Source organism: Pseudonaja textilis, chromosome 7, assembly GCF_049901715.1.
Source record: "Pseudonaja textilis isolate UNSWEBS1 chromosome 7, rPseTex1.2, whole genome shotgun sequence".
NCBI lineage: Eukaryota > Metazoa > Chordata > Lepidosauria > Squamata > Elapidae > Pseudonaja > Pseudonaja textilis.
Genome location: NC_141996.1, coordinates 33,290,130 through 33,307,836, shown reverse-complemented (window position 1 = coordinate 33,307,836; position 17,707 = coordinate 33,290,130). Strand labels below are relative to the sequence as shown.

The 17,707-nt window shown below is 38.1% G+C and overlaps 1 protein-coding gene across 1 annotated transcript in view; it reads left to right on the top strand.

Annotated features, from left to right (window-relative positions):
• Positions 1-16,528, top strand: part of MYH15 (myosin heavy chain 15) — a 92,427-nt gene extending 75,899 nt beyond the window's left edge. The window contains exons 38-42 of the mRNA XM_087937409.1: positions 139-309; positions 2,138-2,242; positions 3,473-3,568; positions 4,697-4,834; positions 15,299-16,528. Coding sequence (XP_087793535.1) covers positions 139-309; positions 2,138-2,242; positions 3,473-3,568; positions 4,697-4,834; positions 15,299-15,316 — 528 coding nt within the window. The 3' untranslated portion in view covers positions 15,317-16,528. The remainder of the gene's footprint in view (positions 1-138; positions 310-2,137; positions 2,243-3,472; positions 3,569-4,696; positions 4,835-15,298) is intronic.
• The last annotated feature ends 1,179 nt before the right edge of the window (positions 16,529-17,707 follow it).

Here is a 17,707-nt window from a genome sequence, read left to right as displayed (position 1 = left end):
TTAGAACAGTATTATCTATAATTAGTTGTGGAGATTTATCTAGAACTTTAAATTCCTATGTTCATTAAATCATAAAACTGAAAATAAGCATTTTAGTGTTGTAGAAGATAACCATTTCATATCTTTATGTTATTTCAGGCAGCAATGATGGCTGAAGAACTTAAGAAAGAGCAGGACACCAGTGCTCACTTGGAGCGCATGAAAAAGAATATGGAACAGACTATCAAAGATTTACAGAAGAGACTTGATGAAGCAGAACAAATTGCCCTCAAAGGGGGCAAGAAGCAGATTCAGAAGCTGGAATCGAGGGTATTTTTCTTTGAATTCAAATCAAGTGGTAGTTGCCTACTTCAAAAATGTGTACTTGGAGCATAGTTCTGGCTGAGTTAATGTTGTTATTTAGTATACTTTGATTTAAAGTATATCTTTAAAATGATAGAAAATAATATAAATCAATTATTATTATATTTACCCATCCTTTTAGTTAATTTTTAAAGCCGAAATAGGCCTTGTGATAACATTAGAACCAATCCTGAATGCCAAGAACTGATTTTCCAGAAAAGTCTTTCAAGTAGCTTCTGTGGAATGTCTATCTATCAGCCTTGGTGCCTATATATATATATATGGCATTCAGCTTTGTTCAAGTATTTTCCCACGTCATTGTAGTTATATATACATATACACACATACATATATATATATATTTGTTTTCTTAAGTTTTCGTGGGTACTTACATGTATGTTGTTCAGCTTTGTTCGGGTATTTTCTCACATCATTGTAGTTGTGCTTTTAAAGTTGTAGCAACGTTTCAGCAGAATCTCATCTGCCATTATCAGGCTTCTGTATTGTACTGCCTGATTTTATTGTACTATATATTCCCTTTAAATTATCTTTGCCAATGTCCCATGTTTTGATGGGTCAGATCTTTAGCTCGTTTTCTTTTTGCCTATCTTGAACTCAAGTCTGCTATGCAATCTCCTTCCTTCCAGCCTCTACATTGAGTGGGCTAGGTATGGATTCTCTGCTATTTTAATTCAGGGAAAAACTGGTGTATCTCTTCCTCAACTTAATCTTCTATTTGATATCATTTTCAAGGATCCTGTTTCTTGCCTCCTATAATTAAACTATATAACTGCCTTATGCCAACATTTTTGCAAATTACAGGGTTGCACAGATCCATAATCTCATGGACTATATATAGTTAATTTCCTGAATTACAAACTCAATGACGCATAGCCCATTGGCTTCACATATTTTACTCTAAAATATGGTTTACAAACCACAACATATAGCTTAGGCCCTGTGCTTCTCACCCCATTTGTAGGGACAAAATTCAGAAGAAAGTAATTGAATTTCATTATAATCTTTTGATAAAAAAGGGACTGGATATCTGAAGAACTATTTCTCTCCAATAATTTTTCCCTGACTGATATGTCCGAGCAAAATGAATACACTGCAGGTCCCTTCTAATAAACACTGTCATCTTTGTGGGACTAAGGAAAAAAATGACTTCTCTAATGCAGCCCCACCTTCTGGAACAGTATCCCGCCAGAGAAAAGGACTGTGTTCCTTCTGCTAAGGTTATGAAAATCTCTGAAAAGCCCAATAAGGTCTTGGGCTTAGATATATTATTGTTTGACTAGGGTCCCTATTTTGTTTGATTTGAATTGTTTATAACATTGCTGCAGCCTGGGCTGTTAGTTTGGTTTGATATTATACCTGTTTTTATGGATTTTTCAGTTTTGTACACTGCTCAGACTCCAATGGGCAGCTAATAAATAAAATATGACAATGGGAGCTTTCATCTATCAGAAAATAAACTGAAACCATACCACCAGACTATGAAACAATATAGCTGAATTTTAGCAATACAGTACTTGGGTAAAAATGTACAACTAAGAATAGAAAAGGGAACATCGGTTTTCTGACAGATGAACTGTCATTCTTCCCATTCTAAAAACTTTCCACAAACCTTTTAAAATAGCAAAAAATGTATCCTCTCTAATGACATAATAGACTAATTGGAAGATTATCAGTAATCAGGAGAGTGAGTTACATCTACAATCTATGTATTTGTTCATCTTGAGCTCAAGTGTTATGGTAAACCCAATCTAACAATATTTCTGTATTGGTACAGATTCGTGAGCTAGAAAATGAGTTAGAGGCAGAAATTCGTCGAAATACTGAGTCTCAGAAAGGAGTCCGCAAATATGAGAGGCGCATCAAGGAGTTGACTTACCAGGTAATTCTAGTTATCTTAAAATATTGTGGTAAAATAACACATTTTTTTAATACACTCATGTATATAAAGCAACATTTCTTAAGAAATTCTGACCAAATATTGGCTGCAAAAAACAACTTAAAGCATGCCTGCAATTCTGTCCTATATCTACTATATATAGCCAAAAATAGCTTTGGATTATGGAGAATAGAGGCCGAGGTGTTGAAGAGAGAAAAAAGAAAAGGTTCTACTTTTGATAAAAATATTTCCTTCTAAAATCCTGAATACTCCCTGATTAGAATGGAACGCAGAAATGTCAGTGTGAAAGTTTGGAAGTAAAGAATAGAATATTTGGTACAAGAACTATTTGTTCTTGAGGATTATTATTATAATTATAACTATATTATTCAAGGACAAATAACTTCTTTATCACAATTTTATTTATTAGTACTAAGTTAACATATTATTATAACATACATTTATGTTATTAATCGTTGTTAAATAATTTAGTGTAACATTTGTTAACTTTCAAGAATGAAAAACAGAAATAATTAATAGTATCAGTTAGAAGATAGAGTAAACATTAGGGGCCCATGTTTCCTCTGTTGGAAGATGACATACTTCTTTCTATATTAAGTGTGAAGCTTTTTCCCTAAAATGGTATTAAACTTAATAATTCCTTTAAAAAAGCCAACTCTAGGTTGGAAAGTAGTCCTGAAAAAAGTACAATTAAAAGTACAGTTAACTGATATGGCCTATAGTTATTGTCCCAACAGACAGTATAAGTGATAATATCATCTTCAGTTATAGCAGATGATGAAATTGTATTTGTGTCCTTCATTTTTTAAAAAACAACAACGTATAATTAAAATGTGCAAGAGTGTATGATTAATCCATTAGTTTCTTCTCATGTGAACAGTGGTGATATTTTGGTTAATTTAAATACATACTACATGTTTGTATTTTATTGCTTCTTGGAAAGAAAGGCTACCATTTTTTATATTCCAGCTGTGATAGAAATTGTGATTCTTCACCTATTCTTTCCTTTACTTTCATTTGTTGATATGAGATAAAATGCAGCAGTCTGATGTAGATCATCCTGAGCTACCTGGAGGAATGACAAGATGAAATTTAATAAAGTATCTTAAGAAACAACATTTAGACTTCCAGTGAAGCAAACTGCTTTACCTGTCAGGCTAGCGTTTGTGCATAGCTCATGGTTGCTGATGTTAATACTTTATTTATTAAAAGGCAGAAGAAGACAAAAAGAATTTGACAAGAATGCAAGAGTTAATTGATAAATTGCAACTGAAAGTAAAAAGCTACAAGCACCAAGCTGAAGAAGCTGTAAGTAGTATAGTAATCATTATTGTACATTTAGTTTTTAGTTTTTCCACTAAATTTTATTATATTGCATTTTTCTTTTTTTATGTTATTTCCAAAAATCCTGGAGCTTTCCTAGATTGTCTTATATTGCCTTCTTTTGTGTCAATGGGCACATTTTGGCTAAAGAAGTACAAGAACATCAGAAATACAGGAAAGTAAACTTGGAATGTGTACCATTGTATATAAATACAATTTCATCCTTCAGAATTGAAAATGTATGATACATTATGGGATGGAATCATTTATCTTAGCATGATAAGTAGAAGAATTCACTCTATTTTCTGTTTCTGCCTCAGTAGAGAGTGATAGATCTTGCTTATTACCCTGCAGAACAGAAACAAAGCAATCTGTGTGTTTACTGAAAGCTGCAATCCCGTGGGGCATGAAGTGGTTGCATACCAACTTACACACAAGATTTTCTCAAAGATAAATCAGTCTTCTTACAGCAATGCAATCAGGTTAAATTATGTTTCTTCCTTAAAATCTGGTTGTTATTTTTGCTGAGTCGCAAATCCACTTTATATATTATTACCTTTTTTTATAAACCACAATGGTTAGATTTATCCTTTATGCCAAGTCAAAACCAAACAAACCAATTATGAAACGTAATTCATTGTACCTGTCTGTTATTCTTAAATTATCCTGGACAGACTCATTACAACAAATGTTGAAAATCCTGTACGTTTAGAACATTTGTTATTTTTTCCTGTCTGTAAAAATTGTTGAGTTTTGCTAGGCCATCTCTTCTCCAATTGAAGGCTTGAAATCAATATTCCTGACATCCTAAAGTCCCTCCTCAGTAACTTCATAGATTGGTATAAAGAAAACTGCTTTCTATCATAATATCATTAAATATTTAACAATGAAGTACAGCAACCTTTCCAAGCTTAGTGCCTTTTAAGGGTGTAGAATTACAATTCCCATAAACCCCTGGCCAGTGGATGTGATAGAACTTTCAGTTCAATATATCTGAAAGGCAGTTTGCTATGTATAAACCTGATTTGTCTTGCCTGTAAGTTTCAAAGGACCTTTGCTTCTTGATTGTCAAAGTCAAATATTGTTACATCCTTATATATTTTTCTCCAACAGGAAGCTCAAGCTAATCAATACCTTACAAAATATAGGAAACAGCAGCATGAACTGGATGATGCCGAAGAACGAGCTGAGATTGCTGAATCTCAGGTTAATAAGCTCAGGACCAAGTCAAGAGACATTGGCATGAAAAAGGTATGAAGTGGAAGAAAATGATTCTGCTAGAATCTCTAAAAGGACAGCAAGGGAGAGGAACAAGAATAGGCAGATTATCTAGAATCTGCCACTGAAATTAACTTTTTCCAAGGTGAAAGTCATTCCTGATTCTCCTCTGCTTGGTCCCTTTAGAGCAGTGGTTCCCAAACTTTTTCAGTCCACCGCCCCCTTGGTGCTACAAACTCATCCTCGATGCCCCCCACCCAGGGGTGGGATTCAAATTTCTGTGGGCGTGGCCTAATTTGAGAGTGTGGCTTGCTGGTCATGTGACTGGGTGGGCGTGGGTTGCTGGTCATGTGACTGGGTGGGCGTGGGTTGCTGGTCATGTGACTGGGTGGGCGTGGGTTGCTGGTCACGTGACTGGCTGGGTGTGGCTTGCTGGCTGGGCGTGGCTTGCTGGCTGGGCGTGGCTTGCTGGTCACATGACCGGGTAGGTGTGGTTTGGTGGGCATGTGACTGGGTGGGCATGGCCAGGTGACTGGCAAACAAATGGTCCTCACTTAATGGCCGATTGTTTAGCAAGTGTTCTAATTTATGACTGGCCTCCCCAGAGATACTTGACCTGTTTTTGGAGTTTTGACAGCCATGCGCACACATACACACACACTCCCTTTCATTGGACTAGAATCGGCAAAGCATCTCTGATTAGATTCTACCGTAGTAGTGAATAAAATCTAATCAGAGATGCTTTGCCGATTCTTGTTGATTTGTTTTATTTGTATTTCTTTATTTTATGTTGCTGAATTGCATTGACATGTGTGTCCCTTCTTGTGCACAACCCAGAAGCTTTTGTGATTCTTGGCAGCAAAAATTACCAACCTCTGGCTACCCGCAGGTCCACCCCATTGAGCCCACTGCACTGGAGGGACCTGCCCAAGCAAGTCAAGTCAATGGGGTGAACCTGAGAGAGGGAAAGAGAGAGAGAGAAGAGAGAGAGAGAGAGAAGGAAGAAAAGAAAGAGAAAAGGAAAAGAAAGAAAAAGGGACAAAGAAAGAGGGGGGGAATGGAAGGAAGGGACAGAATGAAAAAGAAATAAAGAAGGAGGGAGGAAGGAGGAGAAAGATAATGAGATATCTATTCTAGTCCAATCACCTGCTCCAGCAGGGTTAGAAGGAAGTGTGTGTGTGCGTGTGTGTGTGTGTGTGTGTTCTCCTTGTAATTTACCAATTTTGGTTTTGCCTTCTTCATAATTGGCACTTTAATGCATTGGGGAAAAGTAATTTTTAGGGTAGAGATCTGGTCCAATGGATCCTGTTTAAAGCCTCAACAAAATGTGAGAGCTTCCTGATAGTCTTGACCATGTTTTTTTTGTCCACAAAACCTTTAATAGAAGCCAAAGATGTTTCAATGTGCTGGCAAAGATGTTTCAATGTGGAAAAGGTCCTCAGTTTAAACTAGACCTCATTTCAATCTGATGCATCAGGTCTCTCTCTCTCTCTCTCTCTCTCTCTCTCTCTCTCTCTCTTTCTTGCTTTCTCTCTCTCTCCCTCCCTCCCTCCCAGACTGGCTTTGCTCTACTTTCCCAATGTGCCTGCAGGGCTGGTGCTTCGAACATGGATGGATGGATGGATGGATGGATGGATATATAGATAGAGAGAGACAGACAGAGAGAGACAGGTAGGTAGGTAGGTAGATAGATAGATTGTAGATAGATAGGTAGGTAGATAGGCAGGCAGACCTTTTGCATGAATGTATGGATAGGTAGGTAGGTAGGTAGGTAGGTAGATAGATTGGTAGATAAGTAGATAGATAGATAGATAGATAGATAGATAGATAGATAGATAGATAGATAGATAGATATTGGTAGATAGGTGGGTAGGTAGATAGACAGAAAGACAGGTAGGCAGGCAGGTAGGTCAGTAGGCAGGAAGTCAGGCAGACTAACTGACAGACAAACCTTTTGGATGGATGGATGGATGGATGGATGGATGGATGGATGGATAGATAGATAGATAGATAGATCGATCTATATTGGTAGATAGACAGATAGGTAGGTAGGTAAGTAGGTAGACAGAAAGATAGCCAGGCAGGTATGTAGGCAGGCAGGAAGGCAGGCAGACAGGCAGACCTTTTGGATGTATGTAGGTATGTAGGTATGGATGGATGAATGGACGGATGAATGGACGGACAGACAGACAGACAGACAGAATGCGGCAGCAGCAGCACTTTGGGAAAGTAGAGCAAAGCCAGAGTGGGAACTGAAGTCCACACAAGTTGCCAAGGTTGAGAAACACGGGCTGAATATATCAACCCAGCTATTCTGATTTAGAGTTTAGCATGCTGTTTGATTCTGGCTTAGTCAATAAACTATGGCTAAGATCTTCCTGCTCCTTAATGCAGCTGCCCCTCTGCCCCTTCTCCAGCCCCCTGCCCCAGTTCTTTCTTTGGCACCCAATTTTGCAATGCCAACCTCCCCAGGGCAGCGATGCGGCTGACTTGACCCTCTTTGCTTTGACCCAAGGTCCACTTCCATTGGGCCAAGCAAGGGGAGGTGCTCTGCACACGCTCAGAGACTCCCAACTTTGGGGAAGCGCTCCGCCCGTCTTTACACTCTGACCAGGAGGAGAAAGGCATGCAGAAGCAGCCCAGAAAAAAGAGGTGGAGGGAACGATCACTTCGAAACTAAGCAAGCAAGCAAGCGCAGGGCTCGGTCAGAAGAACCGGACTGCAGAGGGAGACTAGGTTCTAGGTCCTGGCCAGCCACATAGAACTGAACTGAACAGATACATGCACCTTGGAGAGCCGCAGCTGCACCCACTTTCATCCTGTGTGCAAACCCGGCTGGCTGGAGAGGCAGAGGCCGGAGAGTGCTGCATGCTCCCTTGTTCTCCTCCAGGGAAGGGGGCCCGAATGCCGGACTACCCACCCTTTCCACTGTGCGCCTTGTTAGGGTTTTGCCTTTGGGTCTTCTGGAGCATCTCCACTGCTTCCACCGGAGAGGGCAGCCTGCAAGCTAAGATCCCCCCCCTTTCCACTAACTCCCACCTCTCCACGCCCCCCAGGCTTGGCAAGGCTCACCATGTACGGGTTCTGCATTTGAGGTGCCGGCTATGGAGCGATGAAACAGTCAAAGGGCTACGTGGCCAGCAGTCAGTGAGCCTGTGGGACCAGAGCCTCGAACGCCCCCCTGCCACCTCTTAGTGCCCTATTGCCAGCACCCTTGCCTCTTAGTGTCCCCCTAATGCATCTCACCGCCCTCCGGGGGCAGTACCACCCACTTTGGGAACCACTGCTTTGGAGGAAAAGGCTATTCCTGTCAAATTCATTCCTGTGAAATGGGATGAGACTTGAGATCCAGAAATGGAGCATTGGGCCACTAAATTAGACTTTTCCATCTAGATGTCTTGGGTACCCCCCCCCCATTTGTCAACCATCTAAATATTCTCTTAATGCATCTGGAAAAACATCATGGTTGGAAATACTATGCTAGGCTGGAGTAAGTAATGCCCCACTCTTTTGCTCTCACTGAGCTAAAAATAGTATATACTACATGAGTATCACTTGAAATAAGGTGCTATCTAATAATAAGATATTATTTCAGTCTGGATTATTAGTATTTAAAAAGGTATCCTTTTTAAAAATGTATTAATCAGTCATGCTTTGGCCATGTCATTGTACTTTTAAAATGACTGTAATTAATATTACAGTTAATAACTAAAGATGCAATCTAGGAGTATTAAAATAATTTAGGAGTTAACAAATGATTTTTTTAAATTCAAATTTGTCCCACAAAACAGCTTTAAAAGTGGTTGTTAATAGTGTAACTGATTTTAATACTATGGGCAATTAAGTTTCATGTTATCTTTTTTATCATGTTATTTTCTCTGATAGTAGTGGACAAAAAGAAATTATTCACTGACTTTACCCAATGAAAGCTCCAAAAAGAACAGTAGAGACTCAAGGAATGGCCTCTAGTGGCAAATTGCATAATCATTGGTTGTTGTCATGGTCACCATTCTGAGGGCTCCCCAGAGGCCAGTGGAGAACACAAAAATGCCTTCAGCCTGTAAAAATAACAAAAGCTCACAACCTCATACACTCTATAACAGACATAGCAGACTCACTGCAGACTAACCATCTCTGCAGGTTATACGGCGTTTACATGTCCTGTTGCTGCCTTTTTTAAGCAGTTACAAATATTACAATAAAATCACAGCTTGGTGTTATAATATAGGGAGGATGTGCAAAATCTAGCAATTTTTGGAAACTTGGAGGCAGTTAACTTTTTTCCAATTCAAAATGTAAAAAAAGCTACATGCAGAATATTTAACCCGACTGCCTGTTTTTCCCTCGCAATCTTGCCACTTTCCCTTACAATATTAGTCATGAGACCACAAAAAGAGCTTTGTTTTTATCTACATTCTGGTCTCATGAGTGCCAAATGAATACCCAGAAGAAGCATGTGAGGGCAATTATGTTATTTTCAGAATTCTGCTTCTGATATTTAAGTATACAGAAGATATTACAACCTGAAATTCATTTCTGCTATTGGATGAAATTTACATTAAATAGGTTTGTGAATCAGACCTGATATCAGTTAAACCAAAGATTTAATGTTTGTAGGTGTTCAATTCAATTTTGCATGTCAAGATGCCATCCTTATTTTAACAAGAACCACTTCTGGGAAGACACAAAAAGGCATTGAATGACAAATCTCAATGTGACACTAATTTATAAAATTGTGCTTCTTAGCAATATTTTATTTGAAAGATTAGAAGGGTTTCACTTCTCAATTGGTTTACTTTCCATAATCTAATTGTAAGTAGGTGCCAGAATTAGTGGAAGGCTGGTCAGTAATTTGAATTGAGCAACTGTATCAGTGAAGACAACAGAAGCTGGTTACACAATTGTGTTGCTTCAGAAACTCTCAGAATCAAGCAGCTAGATTGTGAAGAAGAGGACAAGCATAGATGTAAGACACACATATTCTACTACGCATTGTGGGCAACAGTATAATATACTAGTGTAGAAAGAAATGGATTTTAATGACAGTAGAGGAAACAGGCAGCTGATATAAAGAAAAATGGCTTTGAAAGTTGAAAGGTTGTGTGGTATATGGCAAACCTTTTGATTTTGAGGCTGTAATGGCAGATTGGATGGCATCATTGTACTGCTGCAGATCTTTTTGGAGTTCAGTTCACTAGCTGGGGAAGTTTTGGCAAATATAAAGGTAAAGGTTCCCCTCGCACATACATGCTAGTCATTTCGAGCTCTAGGGGTGGTGCTAATCTCCGTTACAACGCTGAAGAGCCAACACTGTCCAAAGACATCTCGGTGGTCATGTGGCCAGCATGACTAAATGCCAAAGGCGTACGGAAACGCTATTAGCTTCCCACCAAAATGGTCCCTATTTTTCTACTTGTATTTGTATATGCTTTCGAACTGCTAGGTTGGCAGAAGCTGGGACAAGTAACGGGAGCTCACTCCGTTACGTGATGCTAGGGATTCAAACTGCTGAATTGCCGATCTTTCTGATTGACAAGCTCTGTGTCTTAGTCACTGAACCACCATGTCCCTTTTGGCAAATATAGGCAGTGGTAAATATTGGTAGTCAGAGAAGCTGGTGAGGCTGACTGGCATACAGGTATCTTTCTGTTCTGAATATATTAGGCAACAGCATAGGAAGATTGACAGTAGTTATTTCCAATTCTTAAGCAGAATGCCTGTACAAAAAGGCCCATCCATAGATTAAGCAAATAACAGATAACAGATAATCAGAGTTGGAAGGGACCTTGTAGGTCATCTAGTCCAACCCCCCCGCCCAAGCGGGAGACCCTACACCATTTCTGACAAATGGCAGTCCAATCTCTTTTTGAAAGTCTCAAGTGGCTCTCCCACAACTTCCGAGGGCAAGCTGTTCCATTGCTTGATTGTTCTCACTGTCAGAAAGTTTCTCCTTATTTCCAGGTTAAATCTCTCCTTGTTTATTCCTTGTCTGGCCTACAGGTGCTTTAGAAAATAGCTTGACCCCTTCCTCTCTGTGGCAGCCCCTCAGATATTGAAAGACTACTATCAGGTCTCCCTGGTCTTTCTCTTTAGTAGACTAGCCAAGCCCAATTCCTGTGACCATTCTTGGTAAGTTTTAGTCTCCAGTCCCCTAATCATCCTGGTTGCTCTTCTCTGTACTTTTTCTAAAATCTCAACATCTTTTTTATAATGTGATGACCAAAACTGGATGCAGTACTCTAAGTGTGATCTTACTAAGATTTTATAGAGTGGTATTAGTACCTCCCTTGATCTTGACTGTATCCCTCTGTTAATACAACTTAGGGTTGCATTAGCTTTTTTGGCTGCTGCTGCACACCGCTGGCTCATATTTAGCTGGTTGTCCACTAAGACTCTCACAGTTACTGCTATTAAGCCTGGTTTCACCCAGTCTATATGTCACTTTTGTATTTTCTTGCCTAAGTGTAGGACTTTACTTTTTTCTACATTGAATTTTATTTTGTTGGATACGGCCGAGTGTGCTAGTCTGTCAAGATCCATCTGGATCTTGAGCCTATCTTCTTGGGTGTTAGCTATTCCTGCCAACTTAGTATCATCTGCAAATTTGGTAAGTTCCTCTTCTATTCCCTCATCTAAGTCGTTAATGAAGATATTGAAGAGTACTGGGCCTAAGACAGAACCTTGTGGCACCCCACTGCTTACTTCCCTCCATGTAGACTTAGACCTATTAAGGACTGCTCATTGAGTACGGTTTGTCAGCCAGTTGCGAATCCATCTAGTGGTGGTGCTATCTATTCTACTTTTTTCTAGCTTACTAAGAAGTAGGTTGTGGTCTACTTTGTCGAATGCCTTGCTGAAATCTAAATTTCCCAGAAGCCTCTTTCCCAGAAGGAGAAAGCATTTGAAGGAAAGGCTCATTCCTAATCTTGTCTCTGTTCTTTAAGCATTATGTATTGGGGCTTTGTTTTCCTTAAAAGCAGTAAGCATTTTAAGCAAAGTTCAATTTTGACTTGTTTCCCTATTCTTAAAAGCAGTGAACCTTTGGCATAAGACCTATTGTTAGACCTGTACCTATTCACTCAGTGCTGAGATTAATATGTAGAAATTGTAACATTGGCACAAGTCTCACATGAGTTACTGTAATCCTTATGGCCAAATTTAAACAGATGATAGTGAAAGTGATATTTGAGACATATACCAAACCATTATGGTGCCTATACTGTCAGAACTGCAAATGTGTACCCCAAAATTCCATTTAAATCAGGTATCAATTGTCAGTGGAATTAAGATATGCTATTACTCACATTATGTGCATAACCTGGGTTATCCCAACAGCTAACTTTAAAGAACACCAGCTACATTGTCACTTCATAAGAATACACAAATGATAGGCTGTTGAAATATTGAGTGCCATCCTGATCACCCATTTACAGGTAATGCTGGTTAGTAAGACCTTCAGATACTCCTGACTGATCCTGAGTTGCAATAGATAAAGAACACAAAGTAGGGATCATTTCCTGCCTTCACAAAGTGACCCCATGCAATTCCATTTCCTCATTTCTTGAGTTAGTCCGAAGCCTACAATTTTGTTGCCACACCAAACCAAAGGTTCAGTGGAAGAAGTCATGCACTACCCCTTAATTGAGGAGACCTTGGAGAGAAGTGTATATGTGCATGCTGTGCATGTCTGCATCCCTATGTTATTCTTGGCATTTGCTAGTTCTTGCCATTTTCTTGGCAATATTTTCAGAAGTGATTTGCCATTGCCTCCTTCTAGAGCTGAGAGAGACGCTGAGAAAGACTGGCCCAAGATCACCCAACTGGCTTCATACCAGGCAGGACTAGTACTCCAATAAAGAAAAATATTTGTAGCTCAGGGCTGAAATGAGGGTTCCTTGGTGCTCTCTGAGCTTGGTTGTTTTTTTGCAGATATTTTATTACCCAAACTAGGTAACACTATCAGTGCTTCTAATGCTACTGATAATGTTACTAGTTTGGGAAATGAACTGTCTGCAAGAAAACAACCCAGCTCAGAGAATACCAAGGATCCCTCAGTTCTAGTATTCACAATCTCTTGTTTCTAATCCAATGCCTTAACCACATAGCAGACTGGCTCTGAAGAAGACTATAAATACCATGATGTTTTTCTCCAGAATATCAGCAATTTAAACAAAAAAAGGAGCATGAAGGGGAATAAAAGATGCAATTGAGTGACTGAAACAAGTGCAGAAAGACTGAACATGGAACTTAAAAGCAGGCATTAATATTCTATAGAGAAGACTTATAATGTTTAGATAAGAATAAAAGTACATGGGTATGAAGAAAGGGAAAGAAAATCACCCTCAAGGGCAGAAGGAAATAAGAGTGGAATAGTCTTGCTTGCACAAAGAACAGCAACATGTCCCTTCATGAATATTTTGATAGGCAAAAGCTGACAAATTCTCCTCATATTGTTAGCAGTGGATTGTACCACTTAGCCCCTCTCAGTTGCCCATAGGACCAGGGGTGGGATTCAAAATTTTTAACAACCGGTTCTGTGGGCGTGGCTTAGGTGATGGGTGTGGCTTGGTGGTCATGTTATTGGCCAACTCAATATCACTCACATTGAGGCATGCATCTCCTCGCCTGGAATTTCATGAATGTGGGGATGCTGCAACAGTCGTAAATGTGAAAAATGGTCATAAATCACTTTTTTCAGTGCCATTGTAACTTTGAATGGTCACTCCACACGAACAAAGTACCAGCAAAAGAGGGGAAAAAACTCCAGAGAAGTTCTTGAGACAGGAAGTCTGGTCCTGCCAAGAATGTAATAAGAGTTAACGGAGAGGCAGTTTCTGTAAGCAATACCAGAATGTTTCCTTCCTGCCTTCCTTACAGGATTAGGCCAGTAATTTCTTCTAATAGCCGGTTCTCCGAACTGCTTAGAATGTTAACAACTGGTTCTAGAGAATAGGTGCAAATTGGTAGAATCCCACCCTGCGTAGGACAAATGCAAAAAGTCAGTTGAAGCAGCAATCATTGTAGGATATAAGAAGTACCATCAGCATAATTTAATTTGGATGCAAGCTTTAGATAGTCAAATGTAGAAAATATTCAGGAAAACCATTTGGACACCAGCTATTGAAACAAAAAGGATTCTGGGAAAAAGAAACCAGTAACTAACCTGAGTGCAAGTAACTTCCATTCTTACTACATTTTCTCCTTTACTGTAAATTTTGACCTGGCATTTTGTGATATTGTATCAATGCAACAGAGTTAGGAAGGATCATAAAATGAAAGAGGTTAACTGTTATATATTCCATGTTTTACTTTTAGGCAAGCAAACTTGAGGAAAGTGACAGAAAAGTGGTTAAAGAAAGGAGTGTATTTACTCCAGTATATTCCAGATACTGAATATTTCATTTGTCTTACATATAAATCCTCCATAGCAATATAAACATTACTAAAGATGTCTTACACATTTTAATGATGATTTCGGAGCCAAAATATTAGTTCAGGGTACCATGAATTATTATGTAAATATCAGATTAAGAAAATATAAAAGAAGAACTCATGCTGAACCTACTACAAATGTTGCAACTACACAGCTTTTTGTAATGGAGGTAGTTTTATCAAACAGTTACTTTACAAGCCTTGATGTAAACATGTGTTAGTTACCCCACAGTGTGGCTGCTGTACCATGGTAGACTAATTTTCTTTTGAGATATTTTTTTATTAACTGTAATAAAATTTGTGTTTTAATGTCTCAGACAACGATTTGAGGATAAAGTTATGCGTGTCTAAAACCCCAGAGAAATGTATGCCATGATGTGCTTCAAGAACTCTAAATAAGTGCTAGGATAATCAATGAGCGGAAGCAGACATACCACAAGTTTCCCACTAAACAGTAGTTGCTCACAATCCAGAGATAAGTACTTCAGGCACAGACAGATGTCCTTAATGCTCTACCTGTGAGCAAATCAAGACTTGGATGTCACTGTTTACTAAGCAATTATGCATGGAGCAAGTTACATGTCTTAAATATACATGTTTTCTTATGTTAAAGTGTTTTCCACATAGGGAACCAAAGCTACTAGCCTTTGTAGTCATAGTCAGCTCATATATGCCCAACCTGAACCCATATTTCTTCATGATTTCAAAATGGCACTAGTGAGGAACTAAAAACTTTGTTTTCATTTTTAATAGAGAACTCTGTACATATTTACTCATAAGGAAATTTCTCTTACAGGGCTACTCTCATAGTGTTAGCATAAAAAAATACTATATTAAAATTTTGTGTAGGATACCTATAGGATCATTGGTTCATCTGACTAATATGTTCAACACTGGCAGGCAGAAGTTTTCAGGTTCTAAAACATTTTTTACTTTAGCTGCCTAAACAGAGAATAAAGGATTTTCTAAATGTTATCTACTGCATCACATTTGTTTCCTATTGTTCTTTCCTTACCATGTTAATTTCTATTGCATCTAAATTGTCTTTGTTTTATGATATTTCAGGTTCACAATGAAGAATAAACATACTTTCCTTGAATAACTGATGGTTGGAATAGTGTTCACAAAGAGCACTCATCAATACTGAAGCAGAAAAAAACTGATTTTTAATTAATAAAAATCAACCTCTATACTGCTATTGTCCTTGCTCTATTATAAAAATACATTTTTCAAGGTTTGACGTAAAAATGTTTCATTCTGTTCATTATTTTGCATGTTGAAATTCATTTAAAATATTGGAGAAAAGGGGCACACTTCAGTAGAGAATGTATTTTGAGTAATCCCTGCTGAAACTAATGGAAATTGCTCAGCAGCTGTGCTTTCTTTCAAGTTCTTGCCTCTTTACTAGCCTGATGAATCACATCACCAATTATGAACAAACCAGAGGTGCTCACATAGCTTAAGGTCATGGTGATTAAAAGCAAAAAAATGTTTCAGAAAGTAGTAAAGCAAATTAAATTATCCTGAATCAAGCCTTAGTGTTTTGGTAAGGTAAATATTTCAAGGATAATCATGCATAAAGATAGATTCCACAAAAAGAATGATTAAAGCGCAACCTTAAGTAATGTTCGATTGCATAAATGACCCCAAGAACTACAGTAGTTAAAATATGTTCCAATATTGTATCCCAGCGGAACATATCTTCAGGTTTATCCTTAACATTTTGTTCAGCGGAGCTTTAGAGCTTATTTGACTGGTAATAAATAAACCAGTAACTAGAAGGAAATTGCTCATCAGTGTTACTAATTTTATCATATGAGAAAGGGCTAGGTATTTCTTCCTTTCATGTCACTTCAGTTAAGAACTTTGAATGGAAAGGGAAATAATTTGGGATTGTAGTCACATATGCAGGTCCTTCTTACAATACACGTGGATATTACAAATAGGCTACTATTATAATTTCTTGTTCTGGAAGGTTGCGGACCTTATTACTCTTAATTTTGTTACATCATCATTTGTATCTTTTTCAAATTTAATAATAACCCAACTTTCTATTTCCTTGCCTCGTTCCACCAACACCATTAAACCAAGGAATCACTAATAATTAATGGGTTTGGGCTGCAACAAACATGGTAACTGTATTAAAAATCATTATTTGGGAAATATAGTGTTTTTATTTGTTTTGTGCAAAAATATATATGATATTTCATGAACTCTTGGATGTTACTGAAAAACTATCAAATTATCAGCCCTTCCTCTTTGACCAGCAAATTGTAGTCGATTGGAAATAAAAGAAGCAGGGGAGCTCTGGAACATTTGATTCAGATTTTTAATTCTCAAACATTTGCCCTGTACTACAAGTCATTCGTTTATCATTTTTTTGATTACCTCAAAAAACATCCCATGGAATAACAAAACCATAAGCATTCCTTGCAAGCCAAATGTAATTTTAGTAAGAGATAAAAGCAACAACAAAAGGAACTCCCAAGCTGCACAAATGCCAACAGAGATAAAAAGAAAACCCATAAAACCCATAATGGGGAAGAATATTCACAAGTGAATCAGGAATGCACAAGTACATCAGCAAACTTTGGCTTCCTTCTTCATCTATGCCAGGCACAAAGGTGGGGCTTCTAATTAGACTCTGTCAGGCTGAAAGAGATTAGTTACTTCCATAAACCAAGAATTTTTCAGAACAAAGAATTTGCTCTTTTCACCACGGTTGATCAAGATATCAGTAGAACTTTTATAAGGCAAGCTAGGGGCCTTGCACAACAATACATTCCCATAGTTCTCATGGGAATTATGAATGCAAGTAGCAGTTATGAATACAAGAGGCATCCGGAGCTAAAACCTCATTCTGTCTTGAGGACTGAGCATAAAAAATGCCACCTTAATTTTAAATATCCAAATACCTCTCATACAATAATGGCTATAATAGTTATTGGCGTTCCCTTAAGCTCATGTTAATCACTGCTGTTCTTATTGTATCGTTGTATCTTATTGTATCATTGTTACATTATTAACCATATTTCACCATTTTAAAAAAATGTGAAAAGGGGTGCTCCAAAATACATTGTTATGACAATAATTGGAATCCCTCTGCCCGTACACGTGAAGGACCCATCATGACTTGAAGCATCATATGCTACTTAGGATACATAGTGTTCAGGGAGCTGGCTGGTTGGAACCGGCCTAGCTTCTGTTGAGTCCTTGTGGTAGTTGAAATCTTTTTTAGGTTTTAGGATTATGGCTTTCTCTTTAGTCTTGACGTTTATTTACTTTTGGAATATATAAGATTATTTTAATTATAGTATAAGAATTAGGTGTTCTGTCCACTTTAGAGTCATCATCAGTTGCAATGCTTGCATAGAAACATGTCTGTATTCCCACAACACAAGTGATTAGAAAAAGTTAGTTGAACCTGTATATGATGTGTTTGGGAGTATTTTTAATTCTGCCAAGGTTATTTGA